At 43.5% G+C, this 22,813-nt stretch overlaps 2 protein-coding genes across 2 annotated transcripts in view; one reads left to right on the plus strand and one right to left on the minus strand.

The window, feature by feature from the left end:
• Positions 1-4,123, plus strand: part of BRCA2 (BRCA2 DNA repair associated) — a 34,821-nt gene extending 30,698 nt beyond the window's left edge. The window contains exons 23-27 of the mRNA XM_071736875.1: positions 63-229; positions 315-450; positions 1,104-1,360; positions 2,000-2,140; positions 3,381-4,123. Coding sequence (XP_071592976.1) covers positions 63-229; positions 315-450; positions 1,104-1,360; positions 2,000-2,140; positions 3,381-3,986 — 1,307 coding nt within the window. The 3' untranslated portion in view covers positions 3,987-4,123. The remainder of the gene's footprint in view (positions 1-62; positions 230-314; positions 451-1,103; positions 1,361-1,999; positions 2,141-3,380) is intronic.
• N4BP2L1 (NEDD4 binding protein 2 like 1) lies at positions 1,362-21,353 on the minus strand. The gene is made up of 6 exons (XM_071737196.1): positions 21,251-21,353; positions 19,666-20,079; positions 11,867-11,991; positions 10,982-11,070; positions 9,812-9,888; positions 1,362-6,341 (listed from the first exon to the last, which is right to left on the minus strand). Exons 2-6 carry the CDS (start codon positions 19,785-19,787, stop codon positions 6,230-6,232), a joined length of 525 nt encoding a protein of 174 aa, XP_071593297.1. The 5' UTR covers positions 19,788-20,079; positions 21,251-21,353; the 3' UTR covers positions 1,362-6,229.
• Between the last annotated feature and the right edge of the window lie 1,460 nt (positions 21,354-22,813).

Genomic DNA, 22,813 nt, shown 5'->3' on the forward strand with positions numbered 1-22,813 from the left:
TTTTCTTAAAATCCTTCAAGTTAGTATTGCACATCTGATGTGTCTTTATCTGATGTCATTAGGAGTGATACTGAGTATCTGGCGTCCACTGCTGGATGTTTGTTCCCTGTTAAAGGAAGGCAATAGGTACAGAATCTATCAGCTCTCAGCATCCCAGTCCAAAGGGAGATCAGACTCAGCTAACATACAATTAACAGCAACAAAGAAGACTCAGTATCTACAACTACCAGTAAGTGCTCTAAGTGCATGAAGATGTATCATCCAAACATCACAGTCTGTATAAATAAAAACTTGAAACTTCTGTGTTTCTTCAGGTATCACAGGAGATGCTGATACAGATTTTTTTTCCAAGAAAGGCTCTAAAGTTCACCAGTTTGTTGGATCCTTCTTTTCAGCCACCATGTGCTGAAGTTGATTTAGTTGGAGTTGTTGTTTCTGTTAGTAGAACAGGTATGTTGTGGACCACATTCATGTCCTTCTGAATAAGCAGTTATTTTTTATTTATGTCAGAAGTCAAAATAATCTTAGAGTTGTACCTTCCTCTCAGGTTTCTGAAGGCCTGCTAATACAGCCCATCATTGTGACACACTGGCAGATAATTCTGTTTCCCTAAAGGAGCACCATCTTCACTTATCACTTAGGAAAGATTTTAGTAAGGGAGCTTCTAAGCTCAAGTGAAGCTTTTCTTTAGCTTTTTGCATGAAAAGTGTCCCTAAGTGCTGAGATCTGTGTTGAGCATCTGCAGAAGGAGCATTCTGCACTTACCTGAGTTTCTTCTTTAGTGTGCAGTGCCATGGAATGAGGCACTGGGGCTCATGGGTAGGGACAGGCAGGTAATCTGATGAATAAAAATGAAAAGCACAACAGGAATATTATTTTTTTAAGCACTAGAACACGGATTTTGAAGTTGTTTTCTGTAATCAGTGTGGAGATAGTGTGAGATATGAAAGGAACATTAAACATCTGTTACCATGCAGCTGGGCACGTTATATTTGTCTGTCCTTTTTCAAGAGGTGTGTGGCTTTTTTATAGATACAAATTGCAGTATTTAAGCCTTTACTTAAAGGTTTAAAGTTTAATTCAGGCTTTTTTCTTGCTTTCAGGTTTCACTACTATGGTGTACTTGTCAGATGAAAGCTATAATTTGGTGGCAGTAAAGATCTGGACAGATCTCAGGCACTTGGCTATTGAAGATATAGTTGTGCCCTGTTCATTGATTTCTGCAAGCAACCTCCAGTGGCAATCTGAATTCAGATCAGAAATTCCTGTGCTGTTGGCTGGAGATCTTTCTGCATTGTCAGCCAGTCCCAAGGAAAGCTATCTTCAAGAGAAGGTTAATGAACTGAAGAGTATGATACAGGTACATCTCTAGATTTGTAATTTAATGATTAATTTTAGTTACTGCTGTGTTACATTCTTCACCAGAAAACCTGCTAGTAATCTGATAAATCTTTAAAACAGATGATGCACGTGTTAAATTTGAAGGGATTTTCTGATACAGTAGGGTACATTCACTTTTCCTGAGGGGTCTATGTATCACCTATTGAATATATTTTGATATTTTTTATTTTATATAGTTCAGCCCAACCAGTACTGTCTTTAGGATGTGCCACAGAATCTTGGGCATAGGGAATCTGTCATGGACACTTTGGCTCTAGCTTTTTGAATTTGAAAGTTACTGTCTTGCTCAGTTGAACATGGTCAGTATGGGATTGTTGATTTAATTTATTTGTATTTCAGTTTTCTAGCTGTGCTCAATAGCATGTCTTGATCTTACTGAAAAACAAGTATAAATACAAAAGGATTTTTTGTTAAGAATAAAAGGGAGGTATGATATTTCCCCCTATGAAAAGTGCAGCAATTTTCTAAGTTGTTCGTTCAATATAAAATAAGCTTCTAGTGGAATTATGACAAAACAAAGTCCTAAATACTGTTTGAGCATGTAGTACTTACACAATTTGAAAAAAACAACTATTCTGTAAACTGTTCTTCTTTATAGAATGTGACCTCCTTTTGCTCTGATGCAGAAAGTAAATTGATGAATTTGCTACAAAGAAATCTCTCACTTACACCCAGTTTAACTAAAAGATGTAATATGGAATGCCCCTCTCCTTCCTGCAGCTCAGAGCATAAAAGTTTGGTAAGTTTCTGGTAATTATTGTTGTGTTTCTAGTGACAGTACACACAATATATAATCAAGTTTTGTACTGACAGCTGAGGTGTCACTCCACAGAATCTCTCTTGGGCAATGCAAGCTGATTAGAAGCTTTCTCTTTGTGTGGGTTTAGGATTATTCCACAGGAGAAACTGTGAGACTGTTCTTGTACATGAAAACTTCCCCTTGTGGCCTGTGTTTCCTCAGCATGTTTTAAATATTCTGAATTTTATATGAGTATAATGAGTCACCCTGTCCCTATAGATGATTTACTGCTTCCTTGGTCCCTTTATGAAGATTATCTGATATGGGTGTTACTGGAAACAAAAATTCTTGACCTGTAAATTTTTTTCTCATGGCATTCTTTAGTTCTTCATTTGTTTAGAGAATTCGCCTCCTGGTAGGTTTTTTCCCAGATATTGGTCAAAATTTCCAGGATTTACAAGGGAAGAGGTATCACCTAGTAATTGTCCACATTTTATAGCAGTCTTGACAAAAATGAGTTAAACAGTTCCCCATGAAGGCTGCTGGTGGCAAGTTGTTCCTGATGGTGTGGCACTGAGTACAGTCAGAAAAAAAAAAATAAAATCTGTCACTAGTTGCAAGGGAGGTGGAAACACCGTGGTGTGAGATCAGTTCCTGGGGATTAAATTTAAGGCATCCTTTTCCATTTCAGAGAGTGCTAACATTTAATTCTGAAGGTTTAGTTTATATCCACTTATTGAATATATTAACCAAGTTGAAACAAATGAGACATTAAACATACCCGAATGATTTGCTGTGTCTGTCTACCTTGTGCATGTTGTTCTCCCTCAAGTTTTTTGGCCTGTATTCTATTCCTTATTCCTTCAAAAATTTTTTCCTCATTTTTCCCTATTTAACAACATGAGGATATATCCAGTGCAGTACATATATCCATGCCTTTTTGTAAATGCTTTGATTTCATACCATTTGTCACAAAAAAATTCCCATATACTTAGCATATGTGTCAGAAACAGGATATAAATGTGCTGTCTTAATGTCCCTGTAAGTAGTGTCAGTATTTGAAAGAATAATGTCAGTCACCATCAGAATATACCAAACTGAAGTTAAATTGTTTATAGAAGATTATAGGGTTTTTGATTCAGTTTTTTGTTTTGTTTTTTCTGCCTGTTGAGTGGAAGCAATTATGGGAACTAATGGAACAGAACATTCTATTCAACATAACAATTCTCTTTTTAACCAGATCTCTTCTTCTAAAATTGAAATAAAGCATCCAAGCCCTTTTTCAACTACCACACCAAACCTGAAACTTCTCACCCAGGGGTCAGCAAAAACACCATCACCTGCTGCAGTTAATGAAGACCATCCCAGAAACAGCAAAAAGAGAAAAGCAATGGACTTCCTCAGTTGCATACCTGCCCCTCCACCACTCACACCCATCTGTTCAGTCATTTCTCCATCTTTAAAGAAAGCGTTTCAGCCACCACGAAGTTTGGGTTTACAGCACAGCAAATCATCAAAAGAAGCAAATCAGAATATTGGTTGTGCCACCCCCTGTAGGAAACTGAGAGAAGTTTTCCATCTTCCTGAGAACGACCTGGTTGCTGATGAAGAGCTTGCATTGATTAGTACACAAGCACTCATGAATAATTTGCCAGAGGAAAAGAAGAATGATTGTGTAAATGAAACCAGCAGTGCAATAGGTCCTAATGTGTCGGATGGTCTTTCACACAAAAATAGTTTCAGGTCTGCTGAGGAAGCAAATAAATCCTCAAAAAGCAATTCTGCAGTAGCTGAGGCTCTTCAGAAAGACACGGAGGAACCTGAGGAGTTGTTACCAGCCTGCTGAATGCTACAAAGAGAAACCCCCCAAAGTGCTGCTGAATACACGTGTACAGTACTGTATATATTTAAAATTCAAATTATTTTTGCACTTTGTACATTTAATCCTGATTGTATTTAATAAAGTTGTATTACAAAAACAAAGACTCATGAAATGACATTTCATCTGCAAAAGAATCTGGAGTTGATAATTACATATTTCTTCCACAATCATATATTGTACAATAGCATTGGTGTGGCTGAAGCTTAGATGACATCAGATAAGCCATTGCTTTGATTCTAATGTGTTCTTAAATTACAGCAGGATCATTGTTGCTGTCTTAATGCAAACAGTTTTGTTACCCTCTGTAATATTAGAATGGTTTTTGGCTGTCAGAGGTACCACAGGGCAAAATAAACTGTTCTCTAAGTTTATGGTTACAAAACATTACACTTCCATTCTGAAATGCTGTTCTGTAATCCTGCCATAGTTCACGTGCTTCCCCCCTCAGACTTTCCAAAGAGTTTTAGGGAACAGTTACAGTGATGTGATTCATTGCAAAATGCCACAGAAAGGTGTTAGTGAGAGATCCTTGCTCCGTGTTTCCAAGCTAATCCTTCATCAAGAAGCACTGGAGGCCACAGCATCATCAGTGATCATCACATCTGCCTTCCATTTCAGCACAAGATCTTTCTACCAGGAGTGAGTGAGTACTTGAATTCCTTACTTTGTTACCATTAACCTCAGCAGGTGAAGGTCTCAGAACTGGAATTACTCCACAGGAAAGAAGCAGTCCTGCTAGACCAATGCCAACTCCACGTTTTAGTTTGTTTGTTACCATGGTGCCCCTTGCCCTGCTCTTCCCCACTGGACATGGGTCAAAGGAGGGAGGAGGTTTTGGAACTGAGACCACCAGCTTCCCACTGGGCAACTGTCCAGGGGTCCTGAGCCATTCATTTCTTTGTGTCTCTTATACTTCTCTGTCTGATAAATGGCTTTGACCAGCAGCTTCTTCACCCCTACTTCTTAACGTCTGCTGTGACCTGTCTGCATTTTCTTTGCATAGCTCACTACTGCCCTGTTCTATAAGCATCATCTAACAGCCCATACCTACTTAAAAACATTGCCACCACAAATGCTGAGGTTAAAGAATGTTTAAGAATGAGGCTGCTTGATAAGAACATCAGCAGCAGAATTAAGCAATATAGATAAAACTATTGCAGGTTGGCTTCCTTTCTCCATCCACTAGCTGGTGGCTTCTCAGAACCTGAGAGTGGATGGAGTTGATTTCTCCCCATACACGAACTTTTTTTTTTTCCCTCCTTGCTGGTGCCATTGTTTTGTACTTCTGAGTTAGTTTGAATATTTGGTAGCCTTATGCTTCAGCTGTTCAGAGCTGCTCCTGTTCCAGCTTAGAGCTGAACAAGCAGCAGCCTAAAGCTGCTGTTCCCTTTCAGGAGCCACCACAAATGGATTTATCTCAGAATTGTTGAATTACTGTGTCTTGGCAAGATAAAGGGCTCAATTTGGTGCATTAGTGGGTCACTTTCAGGCTGGAGAAGCTGTTTGGCTGGGCTAGAGCTGAGGTCAGACCAGGAAGAACCCAACCAGCAGAGGTGTGGATAGGGAACAAGATCAAATCTTGCTGCAATCCTTTCCCATTGTTCACTTTTCCTCTCCTAAAGCTGACAGTGATGCTCAAGGCCATGTGGAGTGGGAAGATACAAAAGGTGACAGTGCCAGATGTAATGTATTAAAATGGCAAGAAATGCCAACAGTGGGCATTGGAATTGGCCACATGGCCTGTAGAAAAGAAAGGATTTAGGAATATTATTTGTCTCTTATTAGTGACAGAGTGATGCAGGGGAAAAAATAAAAAATATATGGCACAGACAGAAAATTTTACTGTAAGTTTGAATGGATTTTCATGGAGGAGGAGAGATGAGAGGAAGGACAGCTTGCACAGGGGAGATTGCTCTTAGATCTGTCATGTAGAGCTCATGTGAGATCATAATCATAGTGAGAACATCTTTAAAGACTCATAAGAACTAAAAGCCATTTAGAAATGCAGTAGAAAAATACAAGAATTTTTAAAAGTTTAGAAAAAAAATATGTAAAACTGGGCACTTTTATACCCTTGTAATTAAAATAGACCAAAGAATCCACATCTTCAGCAAAATGATGTGTTTGGATGTGCCACATGAGGTCTTCTGTTGGAGAAGGCTGCAGGGTGGTTGGAATGAGCTGCATTTGGTCCCCTGTAACTTCCCTCAAAAACTGCTTGGTTTGTGAGACTGAAGAACACTGTGGAAGGTAACATTGTGCTCGTATTCTGCTTTCATCTGTTGGATCTTTTGTCGAGGGACACCATGAATGTTTCTTCTGTAGAACCAACAGAAACAGAAAACACAAGGATTTAGCTGCCTGTAGAAGGCCCCTTTTGACAAATAGTTTTTTCACTCCCCCCTCCTGACATCTGAAATAATGTAATGCAGCTATTTTTGAGGGCAGCCAGGACATAACAGGCAAGGCAAATGCTTTGAAATGTAGGCAAGGTAAGAAAGAGCCATGTAACAGACCTGGGTATTGTTTTGTATGGGGTTTAGTGCCAGTGGCTTGTTAGCCCCAGGCTGAAGTTAAAACTGTTTATAAATCTGGAGTAATGCAGGAAAGGGTTATAGAGAGCCCCTCCACTGACCCAAAATCAACAAGTGCAGAGGTCAAAACTTGCTTTGTCTGAGTGCAAGTGGGGAAAAAAACCATACCTGCTGTGGCTCAGGCTCTGGGGCATTAATGAGTCTGAGAGGGAGGGGAACAGGATTCCCAACACGCAGGGCTTTCTGGATAGACCTGAGCAGCTGCAGTCTCTCAATACATTAGTGGGAATTCTTTTTCCACCAAGGATTTCTGCTCATCTGTCAGTCTGAAATTCTGAATATCCTTGGCTTTTCCATTTAGCTCTATTAGGCACAATTTCACGGGATGAGGTCCAACAGGGCCAAGGGCCGGGTCCTGCACTTTGGCCACAACAACCCCATGGGGAGCTCCAGGCTGGGCACAGAGTGGTTGGAGAGCAGCCAGGCAGAAAGGGACCTGGGAGTCTGGATTGATGGGAAGCTGAACATGAGCCAGCAGTGTGCTCAGGTAGCCAAGAAGGCCAATGGCATCCTGGCCTGTATCAGGAACAGCGTGGCCAGCAGGTCCAGGGAAGTGATTCTGCCCCTGTACTCAGCGCTGGTGAGGCCACACCTTGAGTCCTGTGTCCAGTTCTGGGCCCCTGTCCTGGTTTGGGCCAGGATAAAGGTGATTTTTCTGAGTTTCTTGTAGATGGTTGAACTTGCTGAGGTTGACAGCAAGTTTCTCAAATGGAGTATTCCATCCCATGTGCATCATCCTCGGTATGGAGTTGGGGGATCTCGAGGACCGAGCCACACCCTTACCAGCTGATCAGCCTCACCTGAGATCACCAGCAGAAGTGCTGGGTACCACCCCCCTTAACAGCTAATTGGTCTCACCTGTAGCACTATAAAAGACCAGCAGAAGCTCCTGGCCTGCCTGGCTGCCTCCCTGGCTGGCTGCCTGCGGCCCTGCTTGCTGCCCTGCCCGGTTGCTTGCTTGCCTGCCTGCCTGCCTGCCTTCACCCAGCATCTTGGAAGGATCCCGTCCATTCATCTGCCTGTGGTCCTGATCCGTGCCAGCCTACACCTCCAATCCATTTGCCTGCCTGTGTTCCTGCCTCCTGTGTGTCCAGCCTGGACTTTCCCAGGGCTGCCCTGCAGCCTTGGTTTGCGTGAGAATTATTGGGGGAAAGGGGGAAGGAATCTGATATTCATTCTCTTGTATATTTGTATATATATATATATATATCATTACTGTTTCATTAAAGTTGATTGGTTTAGCCTCCAACCCATAAGTCTCTCTCCCTTATTCTCTCTTCTTTCTTATCAAGGAGGAGAGAGAAATTAATAGAGAGCATCTGTCACTTGGTTTAATCGCCGGGCCAGTGTTAAACCTTGACAGCCCCTCAGTTCAGGAAGGATATCGAGGTCCTGGAGCAGGTCCAAAGGAGGGCAACCAGGCTGGTGAAGGGACTCAAGCACAGATCCTATGAGGAGAGGCTGAGGGAGCTGGGGCTGTTCAGCCTGGAGAAGAGGAGGCTCAGAGGAGACCTCATCACTCTCAACTCCCTGAAAAGAGGGTGTAGCCAGGTGGGGGTTGGTCTCTTTTCCCAGGCAACTCTCAGCAAGACAAGAGGGCACAGTCTCAAGTTGTGCCGGGGGAGGTTTAGGTTGGACATTAGAAAGAATTTCTTTACTGAGAGGGTGATCAAGCATTGGAATGGGCTGCCCCGGGAAGTGGTGGATTCTCCATCCCTGGAGATATTTAAAAAGAGACTGGATGTGGCACTCAGTGCCATGGTCTGGTAACTGCAGCGGGAGTGGATCAAGGGTTGGACTTGATGATCTCTGAGGTCCCTTCCAACCCAGCCAGTTCTATGATTCTATAATTCTCATCTGGAATCCAAGTTTGTCCCGGTCCCGCATCCACATTTTCAAAACGTTGTGGTGTACAAATCCTGCATCACTCAGCATATTCTCTCACTGGTGGAATTAAGGTGGCAGCTGCAGCATCCCACTGGTGACGTGGACACCAGGTCCTCCAGCAGCCACGTGTGCAGCCTGTGCCTGGGACCTGCATCCCACACAAACTGCGTTGCCAGTCAGGACACCACGGGGAACCAGAAACCTTCAGCTGTCCCTGAATCATCTCCCAAAGAGCTGCTCCACTCCTGGGTGTACCTGAATGAGCTTTACAGTGCCAAATTGTAAAAAGCCAAATTGTTTTAAATGCCTATTAAAACACAACAGAGGTTGCTGAGTAGGTCACCTATAATAAATGATTGCAAATAAACCCCCCTCTGCCCTGATACCCTACAACTGGCTCCCAGCTGGTGCTGGTAAGGCAGGAGCTGACACCTCCAGCCCCAAGCCCCCAGCTGCCATTTGAGAGCCACGAGCACTCTGGGTCATCATCCCTCTGCCCTTTGCCTCTCTCATGTGCCAAAAGGAGTAGTGCTGACTTCTAACTAGAGTTTGTAGCTGGCACAGAACAAATAAATCAGTTGGAACCAAGTACCCAAGTCATGTTTGCTTGTGATAGCAAGTAAGTTGGCATGTGTTGGCTTCTGGATCCAGTAGATGGGAGTGCACTATTCACTGTAATGTAATTTACATCAGGTTGGATAAAGGCTAGGAAATTAGCCTGCATTCATTTATTTTTTTTTTTAGTGCCATAACCTTGCAGGCACTGGCCAAATGAACACACTTAGAGCTGTATTTGGCTGCCTCTGTTTCCTACCCCACTATGAAGTTCTCTCTGTTCCCTTCTGTGTGTGTGCATTAAGATCTTCAGAAAGATCCATGACCATACTTAATGTAGCATCCCACCACTGCAAGGCAATATTTCTTATAGTTTAGACTTTTCAAGAACAGATGTCTGAATATTTTCTGTAGTGCTTAGACATGGTTTGTGCCCAAACAGTGCTGCTCAAAATGCGGAATGAAAATTTTGGTTTCCTGCTAGAAGAAGCTTGCAGTAAAAATAGATGCTTTGGGGGTGTGTGGTGTGTTGCTTTATCTACTGCCTGATTCACTTCAGCATGGTCAGGCTCTTTCAGGGCTGAAATCACTGCAGACCAGGTACTGAGTAACAGAAAAATTTCACTACAGTCTTTCTGTTGTCATTTACTAGGTTACTTTTTAGGGTATAAGAAGAGGAAGAGGCCTGACCTTTCTCAGAACACATCAATAAAATGAGAAGCTGTCTGCTGTACCAAAGAGAAAAACATGTACCTTGTCAGCTCTTGAACATTGAACTTCCAGGGTGTATCTGGTTCTTGGAATATCACTTCGTATCCATTTTCACGTGCCTGAAGAAGTACACAGGAGTTTTAGACATGCTGCTGAGCTCCAGAGCAGCCCATCTTCCAGCCCCTCTGAGATTTTATCTAAGAGATATCCTATGTAGCAGGAGCCAGAAGGAGGAAGAGAACCAGGACTCCCATCAAGGTGCTGGGCTGGGTCTCAGGTGGTCTCATTTCCTTCTACATCAAGGATTTGGGGAGTGTGAGGTCAACATCTCACAGTCTTGTTACTTCCAGCCACTGAGTCTACAGGCCTTAATTTTTTCAAAGTAAAGAAATAAATTTGTGCTTTATACACATACACACACATGTACACACACAGATGTATATGTATATATATTTAATACAATTACTGATTGCTTTGGGGTTTTGATTTGAGGGAAAGGAGGCAAGGAAATCCATTGACCTTTTTTACATCTTGTCCACCTCTGGCTCACCTCTCCATCTGCTTCCTGGTCACCCCCAAGCTTTCCCAACTGCTGCTGGAGTGACATGTCCAGGTTTTCCAGCACCAGGAGTAATTCTGGCCTCTTTTGTGCTCCCACACAAGCAGTACCTAGACCCAAATCTCTTAACTGACAAGACCACAACCCAAGAACTTGTAGTGGTGCATGAGCATGAATATAACATTAGCAGACAGGCCACATTCTGAAACTAAAAAAATCAGCATCTCTGCAAGAACTCTTAACAAGATATACAGATGTATCTTTGAAGACATTTTATGGAGTATTGTTTGAGTCATAAACTAAAAATGTGAGTCGCATCTTGACATATTTGTCAACAAATAGTTTGGAAACTGTTCAATTCATATGACTGCTGGGGAAGGGGATGACATCTGATTGCCCAGAAGCTACAGGGCAAGTTAAAAGACTGTTTATCTTTTCAAGTCATTTTGCCTTCACTGAGGTATTTATCTGTCTAGATAAAACAACTACACTGGAACTTCTTCTCCTACTTCTTCACAGTATCAGTCATTAACTATAGAGGACTAAGGCAAAATGGAATTTTTAGGTATGTTAGAAACCATTGCAGTCAGATCACCTCTTAAATGTCATAGCTGCTCACATTAAAAAAACATATAAATCAGAGCTTTCCCTACCATCATCACATATGGCTTCATTTCCCAAGCATGGATGTTGGTATTGTCAATAATAACCAGGCTTTTCCCATTCTTCATTGCTTTGCGTGCTGTAATGTAACACATTAAAGCTAAAAGGCATTGAGTAACAGAGCAAGCCACGTCTCAGTGTCCCCAAAGCACCCTTTTATTCCTCACTTGGTTCCCTGCTAGACCTGGGTCTGTACCTCTCACCCAAATGTGACCCTGCAGGTGCTCTCCTGTAGGAGACAGCACAGATCCTGGCTATGGTCAGTAGTAAGATCCAAACCTCTCATAGAACATATTTAGTGGTATCACAGCACTAGGTATTTACAACAGCTAAAATAATTGCTACTTGCAAAAGACCTCATGACCTCAAAGTATGTTTGCTATTGCTGGATACGAGTTAAGAGCACAGCCATAAACACTTGACATTTTTCTCTCTGAAGTAGAGCCCCAGGTTGTTTCTTTCTCAAACTTATAATTAGGTTTGCAAGTTTTCCTCCTGGCTATCACCCTGCAACACCCTCTCCCAAGTCAGGACAGACACCTAAGAAGTTACAGCCTGAAGGATGTGGTGCACAGAGCTGTAGTGGGCAGCTGCTGGGCTGGCATCTGCATCCCACCTGCTGTTATCAACCTTCAGCAGTGCTATCCTGTAGGCAGTTTTACTTTCTAAAATAACATCTGTCAATCACCAACATTTTTTCATTTATACATTTTTCTGAGTCAGTGAAATACATAAAATCAGAAGTGGCCAATGTATTTTTTTTAAGCAGCACCCCATGAACACCACTGGGAGACCTTCTACTTAGGGGGGCTAAGTTTAAAGACAGACTGAAGAGAGAAACTGTTCTGCAAAACCCCTGGATTGATTTCAGTCACCTCTCTTCTGGTTCCATTTGTGTGCATCCTCTAGGAGGTCAGGCTCAAACTCATAGACACCATTTTCCACGAAGAAATCATCAGTACTAAAAACTACAGCACCAGGAATGTCACGTTTCAATTGTCTGAAACAAAAAAACAAAAAAAAGGTGAAGGAAGGATTAGTCTTTGCTAACACTTGCCTTTAATAGAGAACAAAAAATCATGAGCCATATCAATGTTCTGCAAATATGCACAGTGCTTCATTTTAAAACACCCCAGCTTAAAGGATCAGAAAGTAATGTAAGGAGTGGATGGACACATGGGAGGAAAGGAAGGGACTTGAAAAGCATGACCTTGATTTCTTTAATTCAGCAGAGAAATCTACACTGGACTGGACTGCCAACATGAGTCTACGATCATGTTAATATATTCAGTTTTCTTTTTGAGTTATTCAACAAGTTATGACTAAATATATAAAATAAGAATTAAAAAAATAAAAATAAATAAAAAAAAAACAAACCCAAACAAACAAAACCAAAAGCAACCTGCTAGGCTCAGGGAAGGTAGTGTCAAATGACAATTTGATCATGTGAGTTTTGCTATAGAGAGATTTTTGAAGATAACCTGGAAAAATTATTTGTAACTTAGTGTATCATAGACTCATACAACCACAGACTTTTTTGTTTTGGAAGAGACCTTAAACATCACCCAGTTCCAAACACCTGCATGGGCAGGGACACCTTCCACCAGCCCAGGATGCTCAAAGCCTCATCCATCCTGGCCTTGAACACTTCAGGGATGGGGCAGCCACAACTTCCCCAGGCAACCTGTGCCAGAAAAGATTTGCAATTTGCAAATAAGTATCTGAGTGATTAGCTGTTATTTCTAATATTTGTTGCAATTTTGTGGCTCTTTCCGCTTTTCACTTGTCTGGGGTTTACTTAATCCTCCTTTTGTAAAGTAAAGCCATTTTTATTTATTTTCAGCTTTTAAATGTGTTTTATAAACAAACGTGAATTGCTTAGATTGTCAGCCCCAAATAAAACAGGTCCTTAAAACCAGTGCCCTCATGCTCAGTGGCATGGGGTACAGGGCAATCCCCCTTCTCTTCCCACTGATGTTTGGGGGTGGAGGGAATCTCTACAAGATCAGGAAGAGCCCACAGCATCATCTCACTGCCTCCCTAAGGCTCCAAATGTCACCGGAAAAGAAAACAAAGCCAATGGAGAAACCTGGTGGCTCTCAGACACGAATGCTGCTGCCCTGTTATCTCACCCCACACATGATGTCCAGTCCCTGGAACTTGTTTCAGTTTCCCTGATAAAACACTTCTCCCCATCCCCATCAGCTGCAAAAAAACAGTTTCTCAATGTCTTATCTAATTGAGCAACAGCAAGGGAAAAGGCACCTCTAGGTTATCAGCAGAAAACCAGACACACAGACTGGAAAGGCTTCATTCTCTCCTCTCTAGCCCTGCCCTAGCCATTTACTCACCAATTTTACCCTGCCTACCAGCAGCAGCTCTTCACTAGGACCCCACATTGCATTTGGCTGCTGACTTTGTTCAGCCTCCACTGTAACTTCTGTCACTTGCTGATTAATTAATACTATTTTGTAGTAGTAACCATCCCAGAGACCAGAGACTGACTGTGGACAGGCTGGCCAGAGCTATCCTCACAGTGCTGGGCTGTAGCAAATAAATCATAGAATCAAAGAATTGGCTGGGTTGGAAGGGGCCTCAGAGATCATCAAGTCCAACCCTTGATCCACTACCGCTGCGGTTGCCAGACCATGGCACTGAGTGCCACATCCAGTCTCTTTTTAAATATCTCCAGGGATGGAGAATCCACCACTTCCCGGGGCAGCCCATTCCAATGCTTGATCACCCTCTCAGTAAAGAAATTCTTTCTAATATCCAACCTAAACCTCCCCCGGCACAACTTAAGACCATGCCCTCTTGTCTTGCTGAGGGTTGCCTGGGAAAAGAGACCAACTCCCACCTGGCTACACCCTCCTTTCAGGGAGTTGTAGAGAGTGATGAGGTCTCCTCTGAGCCTCCTCTTCTCCAGGCTGAACAGCCCCAGCTCCCTCAGCCTCTCCTCATAGGATCTGTGCTCGAGTCCTTTCACCAGCCTGGTTGCCCTCCTTTGGACCTGCTCCAGGACCTCAATCTCCTTCCTGAACTGAGGGGCCCAGAACTGGACACAGGACTCGAGGTGTGGCCTCACCAGTGCTGAGTACAGGGGCAGAATCACTTCCTTGGACCTGCTGGCCACGCTGTTCCTGATACAGGCCAGGATGCCATTGGCCTTCTTGGCCACCTGGGCAGTCATGTATTGTGCCATTATATTCTTGCTCTGAAGAGATGTTTTAATCATATGATTACTGCTGGGCAATCATCTAACAAAAGTCACGTTGCAAACTGTGAGGAGGAGACAGTCAATTTGCTTTTGGTTTAATTTGGGGCACTCTTATCATGAAAAGCATAGGAGTGCCCACTGTTTATCTGGTTGTTCTTGTGTTGATAAACTGATAAAGCTGATCTATTCAGCTCTCACTATCATTCAGCAGCTCATCTCTCCCACTGCTTCACCCATCTGCTTTGCAATCTCTTTTCTTGGAAACTCTGCTACAATATGTCATCCCTTCAGCTACTAATACAGTCATAAAATTGTACAAAATAAAGAGCTCAGGATTATTTTTTCTTGCTCACCACTCCCTCTAAAAATGTTCTCAATCCATGAAAACTTTTAAAATAATTTTCTTGTCATATGCCTTACTAAATTTTTAATACATATGTGCAGACTTGCATGGGAGATCTGATTTAAGTGCTTTGGATAGTATGTGATTAGCTGTAAACTATCAGCATATCACTAGTAATAAAAGTAGATCAAAACTGTGCTTAAAAGGAGGAAAAATAAGGTATGAAATGTGCTAAGACCTATGAATCACTGTCATATCTGCACCAGTCATACCACACAAACTCCTACTAACAGCAACGTAAGAAAATATGAAGTGGGAAAAGATGTTTTTTTACCTTCTGCTTATTTTTTCAACTTTTAGCATTCCAAACCAACCAAGCCGACACTGAAGTTTACAACCATTTTCAGTAATGCCCCACGGCCCACAAAGCTGACAAAAATCCTGTTTCTTCTGTCCCTCTTAATTTCAAAGGGCACCCAAACCTCTTTAGGATGTTACTTGAGAAGTAAGCAGCCTGTGGTCTACACAAGGACCACAAGTTGGCTCAGAAGTGATGTTTTACATGAACACATCAGCCTCCCAATCATTGTATGCAGTAAAAACACCAACATTTTAGCAAAATATACACCAGCTATGCAAAATTGGTGGAGCTGTGACCAGTGCTAGTAATTAATAAATTTTGAGCAGCACTGTAAAAAGAAAATTACCTATTGCCTTTAGATCAGTAAATGTAAAACATACTAAGGAGGAAAAGAAAAATGAAATCCCTTTGCAAGATCACAGAGTTTGATCAAGTCAAATGAGCTATGCTGGCATTTTTAAAGAAGGCCTCTGAACCTGAAGTGCTGCACTGTCATAAGTAGAATATGGCAAAGAGAATTAATTTGCCTGCTTGGGGCATTTAATTGCAGTGTTACAGCTCTCTGTCTTGTAGTAGATAAAACCTATAGTATGCTCTGTACCTTGCTAAAGAAAAGTTTGGTGCTGTTTCAGAGCATAAGAAAATAAGGGGAGAAAGGGGGATGTTTCCCCTGCTTACATTAAATTCCCCTCAGACCTTTTTTCCCCCTTTCCCCAAAGTCTACAGATTTCCATCCTATACACAATATCTCATCAACTGGCTTATCCAGCTGGGGGGAAAAAAGCTTTCAGAGGTTTCTGCTCTTCAGATCTGACACAAAAGCAGGAGTCTTTGTATGTCCACTGGCAGGGCCTGGGAACTGACAAAAGTCCAGAGAGACATCAGGCTGGGCAGAGAACAAGCATCACTGTCTGCCCACAGCAGCCCAGGTAGCCAGGATGCTCCTGAATTTTGGGGTGTCCTGGCCAGTGTTGGTGTGCACTCATCTGCTGCCTCACCTGGCCAGATTTAGGATGGCTGTTGTGATTAGAAAAGGACAATCTTTCTGTTAAAAATACAGCTGTGTTTCTGTTTGACTTTAGCAGCTGGGACAACTGCCACAGTGAGCAGACAGGTGGGTTCAAGGTCTTCTGCGTTACACATCCAAAGATCTGTCCCCATGATTTATAGTTTTTGAAGTCCTCTTTTTTCTAAAGAGCATCTTCAGTGCTTTCAGGCTTTTCAGATTTTAACTCTATACATAGACAACAAAACAGTTATTCAGGATTTCAACAAGCTGGATGCATCAGGAGTATCTGGGAGAAGTCTCTGTGATCACCAGCAAGATCATTGGAGAGAAAAAAGAATCTGTACCTGTCATGGTTTTCCACCAGAAAATTTGAAAATTAATTAATTTCTGATATTGATCCTGGAAAGCAAATTGGAAGGAACATTTCCAGTGCTCAGAAGCAAACAGAATGGTGTGTCAGGCAGATCTTGGAGCCAACGATTCCCAAGCTACCACCAGTACAATGGAGATCAGACCGTGCTGGTACTGACACCACAGGCAGCCACTTGCTCTGGTCACCCTCCCTGGCAAAAAGTGTTCCCGTGGCATTTAAAAACCATTGTTTTCAGCAGAAAAGCAGAACTACTGAGATCTGGAGCACATGCCCAGCACTTCCAGTTGCCCGCTGTGTTTTAGCAGCTCCAAATGCCCTGAGGACTTTGTCCCCTGGAGCCGGTCCAGCCCGAGCTGGGCTCACAGCTGCCCCTGTGCCTACATCCCCACGGGGTAGAGTACTGGGTGTATTTTGCAAAGCAACAAACTGCACCTTTTATAAACATTCAGGAGAATCACCTGAAGTCGTTTCACACAAAGGTCAATGTTTAGAAGGAGGTAAGCAGGAGCTGAAGCCCAGGAACCCATCAGGGCAGCAATTTCACAGTGGGTCGGAGTGCTGGGAACTGCAACAGGGCTGGAGGTGCCAAGAGCAGCAGAGAGAACCTGAGAAAGTTCAGGTTACACCTGGCAGTGATGCAGTTTTTTTATTCCTGTCCTGGAAGATGGCTCCCTCTGTGCTTCATTAAGAGCACACAAGAACAAACCCACTTCAGGTGATATAAATCAAGAGCAGGGGCTGAAATGTCACACGTTTGACCATGGACCCAGCCCAGTCCTTGAAGAAAACTTCTAGACAGAGGGTAGATGTTACTGAGTTGTGTATCACTGCAATGTATTGTAGAAAAGCTGGAAATACAGCTATGGTGCAAGGAGGAGTCTGAGCTGAGGGAGCAGCTGGAATGAGGAAATAATTTTAACAAAAGATGCCATAACTAAACCTTACAAAGCTGTGCCCAAACGGTGCTTGGTGACACTGAAATGAGTCCTGGATCCGAGGCTGTTCCTAGGATTGTGTGATGAACTGAAAATGGACTTTCCTGATGGAATTATCAGTGAGTCGTGAAAACACTCGTGGTTCATGACACCTCTGAGTACTGCAGAGGTGTGTGAGTTGCAACAGAAATCCTGGCTGACACCAAGAATGAGTGAATAGAGGTGCACATGAAGGCATCAGAAGAAACAATAGAGCAAAGGCTTAAACAATGGCCCACACTGATAAGATCATTGTTAACAGCTATAAAATGGGGGAATGTGCTGCTTAAACATCCCACTCCCAGTGCTTTCTGCTGGTCCAGTGTGGATGACACCACTGGAAGCCCCGTCCATGCTCTGAGAGCAGGAGGACAGCCCGTGAGTCCCACAGCCTGTACTCACCTTCCTTTTTCCCCTGTTTCAAGAGGGGAAGAGGCTGCAGCTGAAGGCATACAAAAAGCTGAAAACAGTGGGCAAAAAATCCTGATTAGGATTCATAGAGACCCAAGTAAGCAAAATTGAGAGGCAAAAAGGTGTCAGCAGAGACTGCTGGCTGTGAGGTGGTACAGCAGACATGACCAAAACTCACCCTGGCACTGCTAAGAGGAATCCAGAAGAAAAAGTGAGAGTGACACAGCTGAATGTCCTTGTCCTCTCTGATATGGGGCAGACCACCTGAGCACTTGCATCTCGGTGCTTGCAAGTACCTGGCTGTGATGAGTGAGTGAATAAAATCTGAGGGAATGAGTCTGAATGGGTAAAATAAGCTCACCAAGGCTTTTGCAAATCAGTGTTACCTTCTTTCTCTAGTAGGATCTTGCACTGAGCTTTGCTGAAGTAATTTTCTGCAAACATAGCTCTGCTTAGTGCATCATGTTTAACAACTCCAAAAGGTACTAAACGTGGGAATAGCAAATCTCAAAATTTTCTTGGCACAGTCCTTTCATAATCTTGACTGGGTTAATGGAGAAGTACTAATTGCTGTTTTTACAACTGCCCTTTGATCCATGTCTTGCTGAATGACCAAGTGCAATGCTACAACTAACAGGGGCTAGAAACAGTATGAGTTCCTCTAAGGCTCCATCTCACACTGGGCTAAAACAATACTTATAACTGATTTTGTAAGTATGTTGTTAATAATTAATCTTGTGTTCTGCTCTTAAAAAGAGGTGACTCAGTTACTTGCACCGGCTGGGAATGTGACCCAAATGATGAAATTATTCTTGTAATGTGAAAAGAGCGAAACCCTGAGAAGAAGAGGTTTGCACTTACATGACCTCTTTAGGGAGAAAAATCTATTTTGGGTGTCAGTAAAACACAGCATCTAGCTTTTCATTAAATAACTTGGTCTTGCAGAAGTCCAGTATGGCAGGGAGGATTGTACTGAAACAAGGAACCTGCAGCTTAACCCAGCTTTAATTCTAACTTCACACAGCTTCATGCTGCCACCTGTCACCACAGAGTCCCTCCTGTGACAGCCGTGATGCCAGCACAGGTTCCTCACCCAAGGAGAGAAACAAGGTTGTGAATGTTCCTCTTTTGATGGAAAGTGGGTGACACTAAGCACAGTGACATGCCAGACCGTGATATTTTGTGATACCCCATTGCTACAGCCTAGTTTAGTTGAGAGACATCCCTGCCTATGGCAGATGATCTCTAAGGTCCCTTCCAACCTAAGCCAAGATATGATCTATGCCACCTGCAGCACTGTCTCCCAGCACTCCCCTCTGGGTTTTTCCACCTATTTTCAACCAGTCTTGGAGCTGTTTAAAAGTGGAAAAGTCTCTTCTCCCTTTTTTATGCAGCCTTACAGCTCTGACCAGGAGTGCAGGACATCACAAACACAGAAGTCAGAGCTGTTGTCTGGTTTCACAGTCAGAGAGGGGAAGTGCTTTGCCGTGTTGTGATTCACCACGCACACACACAAAAAAACCACCCAAAAAAACCCCCAACACAAACAACCCCCAAAAAAACTCCTAAAAACACAGTCTGGCCCTTGCTAGAGAAGTAACAACTCCCTTGGGTTGGGTCATTAGATAAGTCACCTTCTGGGAAGCACCGTTTTGGTACCGCTGGCTCAGCACAACACACAGCCCCCTGTGGGGGTCAGGACCAATAAATTCTCGGCGCGGTTCCGAGGAGCGAGGTGGTTTCCAAGCCGCTCTGTTCGTGCAGGGCTCTGGCGAGACTCCGACTTCCCTCACAGCCAGAAACCCAGCTCTGGATCGGCGCCTCAGCCTCTTTCTGAGGGGTTTGCTGCCCGGGGGCTCCAGCTCCTGCCCCCGGCACACCGACCCGGCAGCGGGGCTGGAAGGGAGGCGGCCAGCGGGACCCTCTGGTCCCAGGGGGACCCTCCGCCTCCCCCAAAACCCAAGGGCTCCGGTCCCGCCGCCTTACCTGGCCAGGGTGCTCTTCCCGGAGCCCGGCAGCCCCCGCAGCAGCACCAGCCTCCCGCTGAACCGGCGCCGCCGGGGGTGCAGGCTGAGCCCCCCCAGGGCGCGGAGCAGCTCCTCATCCATCCCGCGCTGCACTGGGACCGGACCGGGCCGGGCAACGAAGGGGCGGGAGCAGCCGGGCCCGGCCCGTGGCGGGGTAGGGGGGGAGGGAGGGGGGGAGGGAGGAGGGGGGGGGAGGGAGGAGGGGGGGGAGGGAGAGAGGGGAAGGCCGGGACAGCCGCTCCGGAGCCCGGCCCTAGGGGGGAGCGTCGGTACCCGGGATCCATCCCCCGGAGTGCGTGGATGGGGACGAGGCAGGAACTGCCGCCTCTCGGAGGAGGGTGGGTTTGGATCAGAAGGCTCCGAGACTCTTCCCCTGTGAAAATGAAAGCAGAATTAAAGAGAAACAGAGAGGAGAGGAAGGACTTTTGTGGCTCGTACAGGACTTTTTGTGGCTCGGTTACGGCAATAGCTTTCGGCCCGCAACATCAGCCCGAGAGACCATCATTAATTGGTTAAAATCAAGGTTAATCTCCAAATTCTCAAAGAGATGAGAAGACAAGAGCCAGTGCTGAAAGTGTTCAGTCCCTTGTGCTGACCCTGTGCTACAGGGCACCCCAGAAGGGGAAGCATCCACTTCAGAGGAGGGGAGCTCTCAACAGGAGTCCAGACATGCACCGATACCTCGTATTTTTTTCTTCGTCGTTTTCCCCCCCTCTCCCCAACAGCCATGGAGCTATTGGAGTCCACCCCAAAAGCAGACAAGATTTATAAGCAGATGCAGCTAAAAAACTGCCTCGCACATCACACACACTGCATCAACTTCCCTTTATTTTCAAACATGAGAAACTGTAGAAAGTTTAGCAAGATCTATTTCCTCTGAGGAAAACTTGATCTTCAACTTGATCACCAAACAAGCAAGCAAAAAATAAAAAAAAATAAAAAAAAAAGAAGAAAAAAGAAACCAAAAAAATATACCACAAAAAGAAAAAAAAAAACCAACTCCCAACCAACCAAAAAACTTTGAAAAAAGGATTTCTAGTTAAACCAAAAATAGTTGGTGTGGTATCACACTCTCCCTCCCAGAGCCTCACACAGCATCAATCCCAACTTGGTCAGATGCAGACTCGGGTATGTCACAGGGATCCACAGCCACAGGGCTGCACCACTGAAACTTGATTTAATTCTGTGCAAACAGCACTGAACAGTGTTCACACACCACGAGGAAAAGGTGGGCACTTTTTCAAAGTGTCAGGAAAACATAACATTTGGAAAAAAAAAAAAAAAAAGCAAAGTTAAAATTGGCAACACTGTTCTAAAAGGTACCTTTTTTCCATACAAGAATACTGTGAGATTTTGAAAATGTTTTTATCATAAGCATCTGAAAGGTCAGTAGTCAGTAACAGAAAATACAGGCCTTCAGATTGCTCTCTCAATACATAAATGTAGGAAGAAAATACCAACCCTTGAGTGGCATTTTCTTGAAATCAAACATTTTTGTTCCCACAGGTAGCTATGAAGCTGTGCTTATGGCCAGCATGAATTACCTCCCTCCTCATTACTTTTTGCACAATGTTCTGCTGGCAGAAAAGCAGCACATTTCCAACCAAGGAAAGGAAAAATCACGTACACCAGAAATGCATGAAAAAAACTGCAGCCAGGAACTTTTGCCAATGGCACAACATTTAGAAATACATTAACTATTTACATGTATGCACAGGTTTTTTTGTTGGAGAGTGGGGGCACACCAGCAATTTGGACCATGGTCTTCTCTGTCACTCTCTCACTAAAATGAAATTTCCTTTCTTATGCATGACAGTTTATCCCATAACTGACAAAGGTTGCTCTTTTTAACTAAATGAATTTTCTCCTTAGCTGTTTTTTCTTCCCTGTATACTTGAGCCACAACTGTCTCTCACTGACATTTCCCCCCATCCTATAATCTTTTGATCTGTCCTTTGACCTCCCTCCAATTCTGTTTCACTTTCATCACTTGTTACTTCAGCAAGCACTCCTGCTTTTTCTCATAAATAGTAATCCTTCCTGATCCCTCTGCCCCCAGTGGCCCATCCTCTTTCTGGTTCATCCCACCACACCTCTTGCTTTCTACTTTCCTCCTCCTGTTTTGTGATTGCAATCCTGTCCAAGTGAAAGTGCCAAACACCTCAGTCTCATGAACTTGCTCTTCCCAGAGCACCCCATGCCCAGGAGTTGCTCTCCATGCAACATTTTTTTTATGGGCCACAGCAACACATCAGGGCAATTTGCTGTTTCTCCAGAAAAGCCAAAGTGACAGAGAGCTGGCAGAGTAGCTTTGCCCTGTTTACAGCCTCCACAGAAAAAAAACCACCACCGCAACAACAAAGGAGATTAATCAAATCATAGCTCGGAAAAAAAAAAGTGAAACTGTGTTTTTAAATCACTGTATGAAATTCATTGCCTATGTAATTTAGCTCACTCTACCTATGGAAATATTTCCAACTTTTCTGATACACATGTGGGTCTTACATAGATGTTTATATAAGCAAATTTTTAGATTTTGCTGTCAAAGCCCATTCATTTCTGCTGCTTATCTTCCCCTGGAAAACAATGTTCTGCTCATGTTATGGGATAATTTCCTCTGTAAAACAAAAATTGTTACCAATAAGATTACTGTTCTAGTTGAGGATTAAACATCCTGCTTTGATTTTAAAATCTTAAAAAAAGGAAACAACTGCTTTTAGATGAAATTCCTCCTCCCATCATAAGAATTTTATTTACAAAATGGCAAAAAGACTACTACTCACAGAAACATTCACTGTTTCATATTTACCAGTGATTACCAGTGATAGTTCTAGGCTTCACCAGCTTACCACAAACCATAGGCACCTTTCTTCCAGTGTGTTTGAATCAGGTCTACAGTGAAATTGTCTCCTTATTTCAGTACTCCCAAGTAAGTCCAGTGGGTGGGAAGCATTAATTAAGCCTGGCTTGAAGAGAAAATAAAGCTGTGCACCTCTGGAGGAAAAAATAGGTGTAATTGCTGAAGACTTTTTCCACTTGACATTGTAAAGAGACTGGGATGTAATTATGAGTGACAGGATGAAAGGTAAGAGCAGGAAGAAGTAAGG

This window comes from Heliangelus exortis, chromosome 1 (assembly GCF_036169615.1).
Source record: "Heliangelus exortis chromosome 1, bHelExo1.hap1, whole genome shotgun sequence".
Lineage (NCBI taxonomy): Eukaryota > Metazoa > Chordata > Aves > Apodiformes > Trochilidae > Heliangelus > Heliangelus exortis.

What these genes read in the sequence shown, in the direction of transcription:
- N4BP2L1 (XM_071737196.1), bottom strand. Translation starts at nt 19,787, where the DNA reads ATGGATGAGGAGCTGCTCCGCGCCCTGGGGGGGCTCAGCCTGCACCCC. An exon ending in CAAATGGAACCAGAAGAGAG is followed by an intron (nt 11,071 to 11,866) that starts GTGACTGAAATC and finishes GTTACATTACAG; the next exon opens with CACGCAAAGCAATGAAGAAT. An exon ending in AATGTTCAAGAGCTGACAAG is followed by an intron (nt 6,342 to 9,811) that starts GTACATGTTTTT and finishes TTGGTTCTACAG; the next exon opens with AAGAAACATTCATGGTGTCC.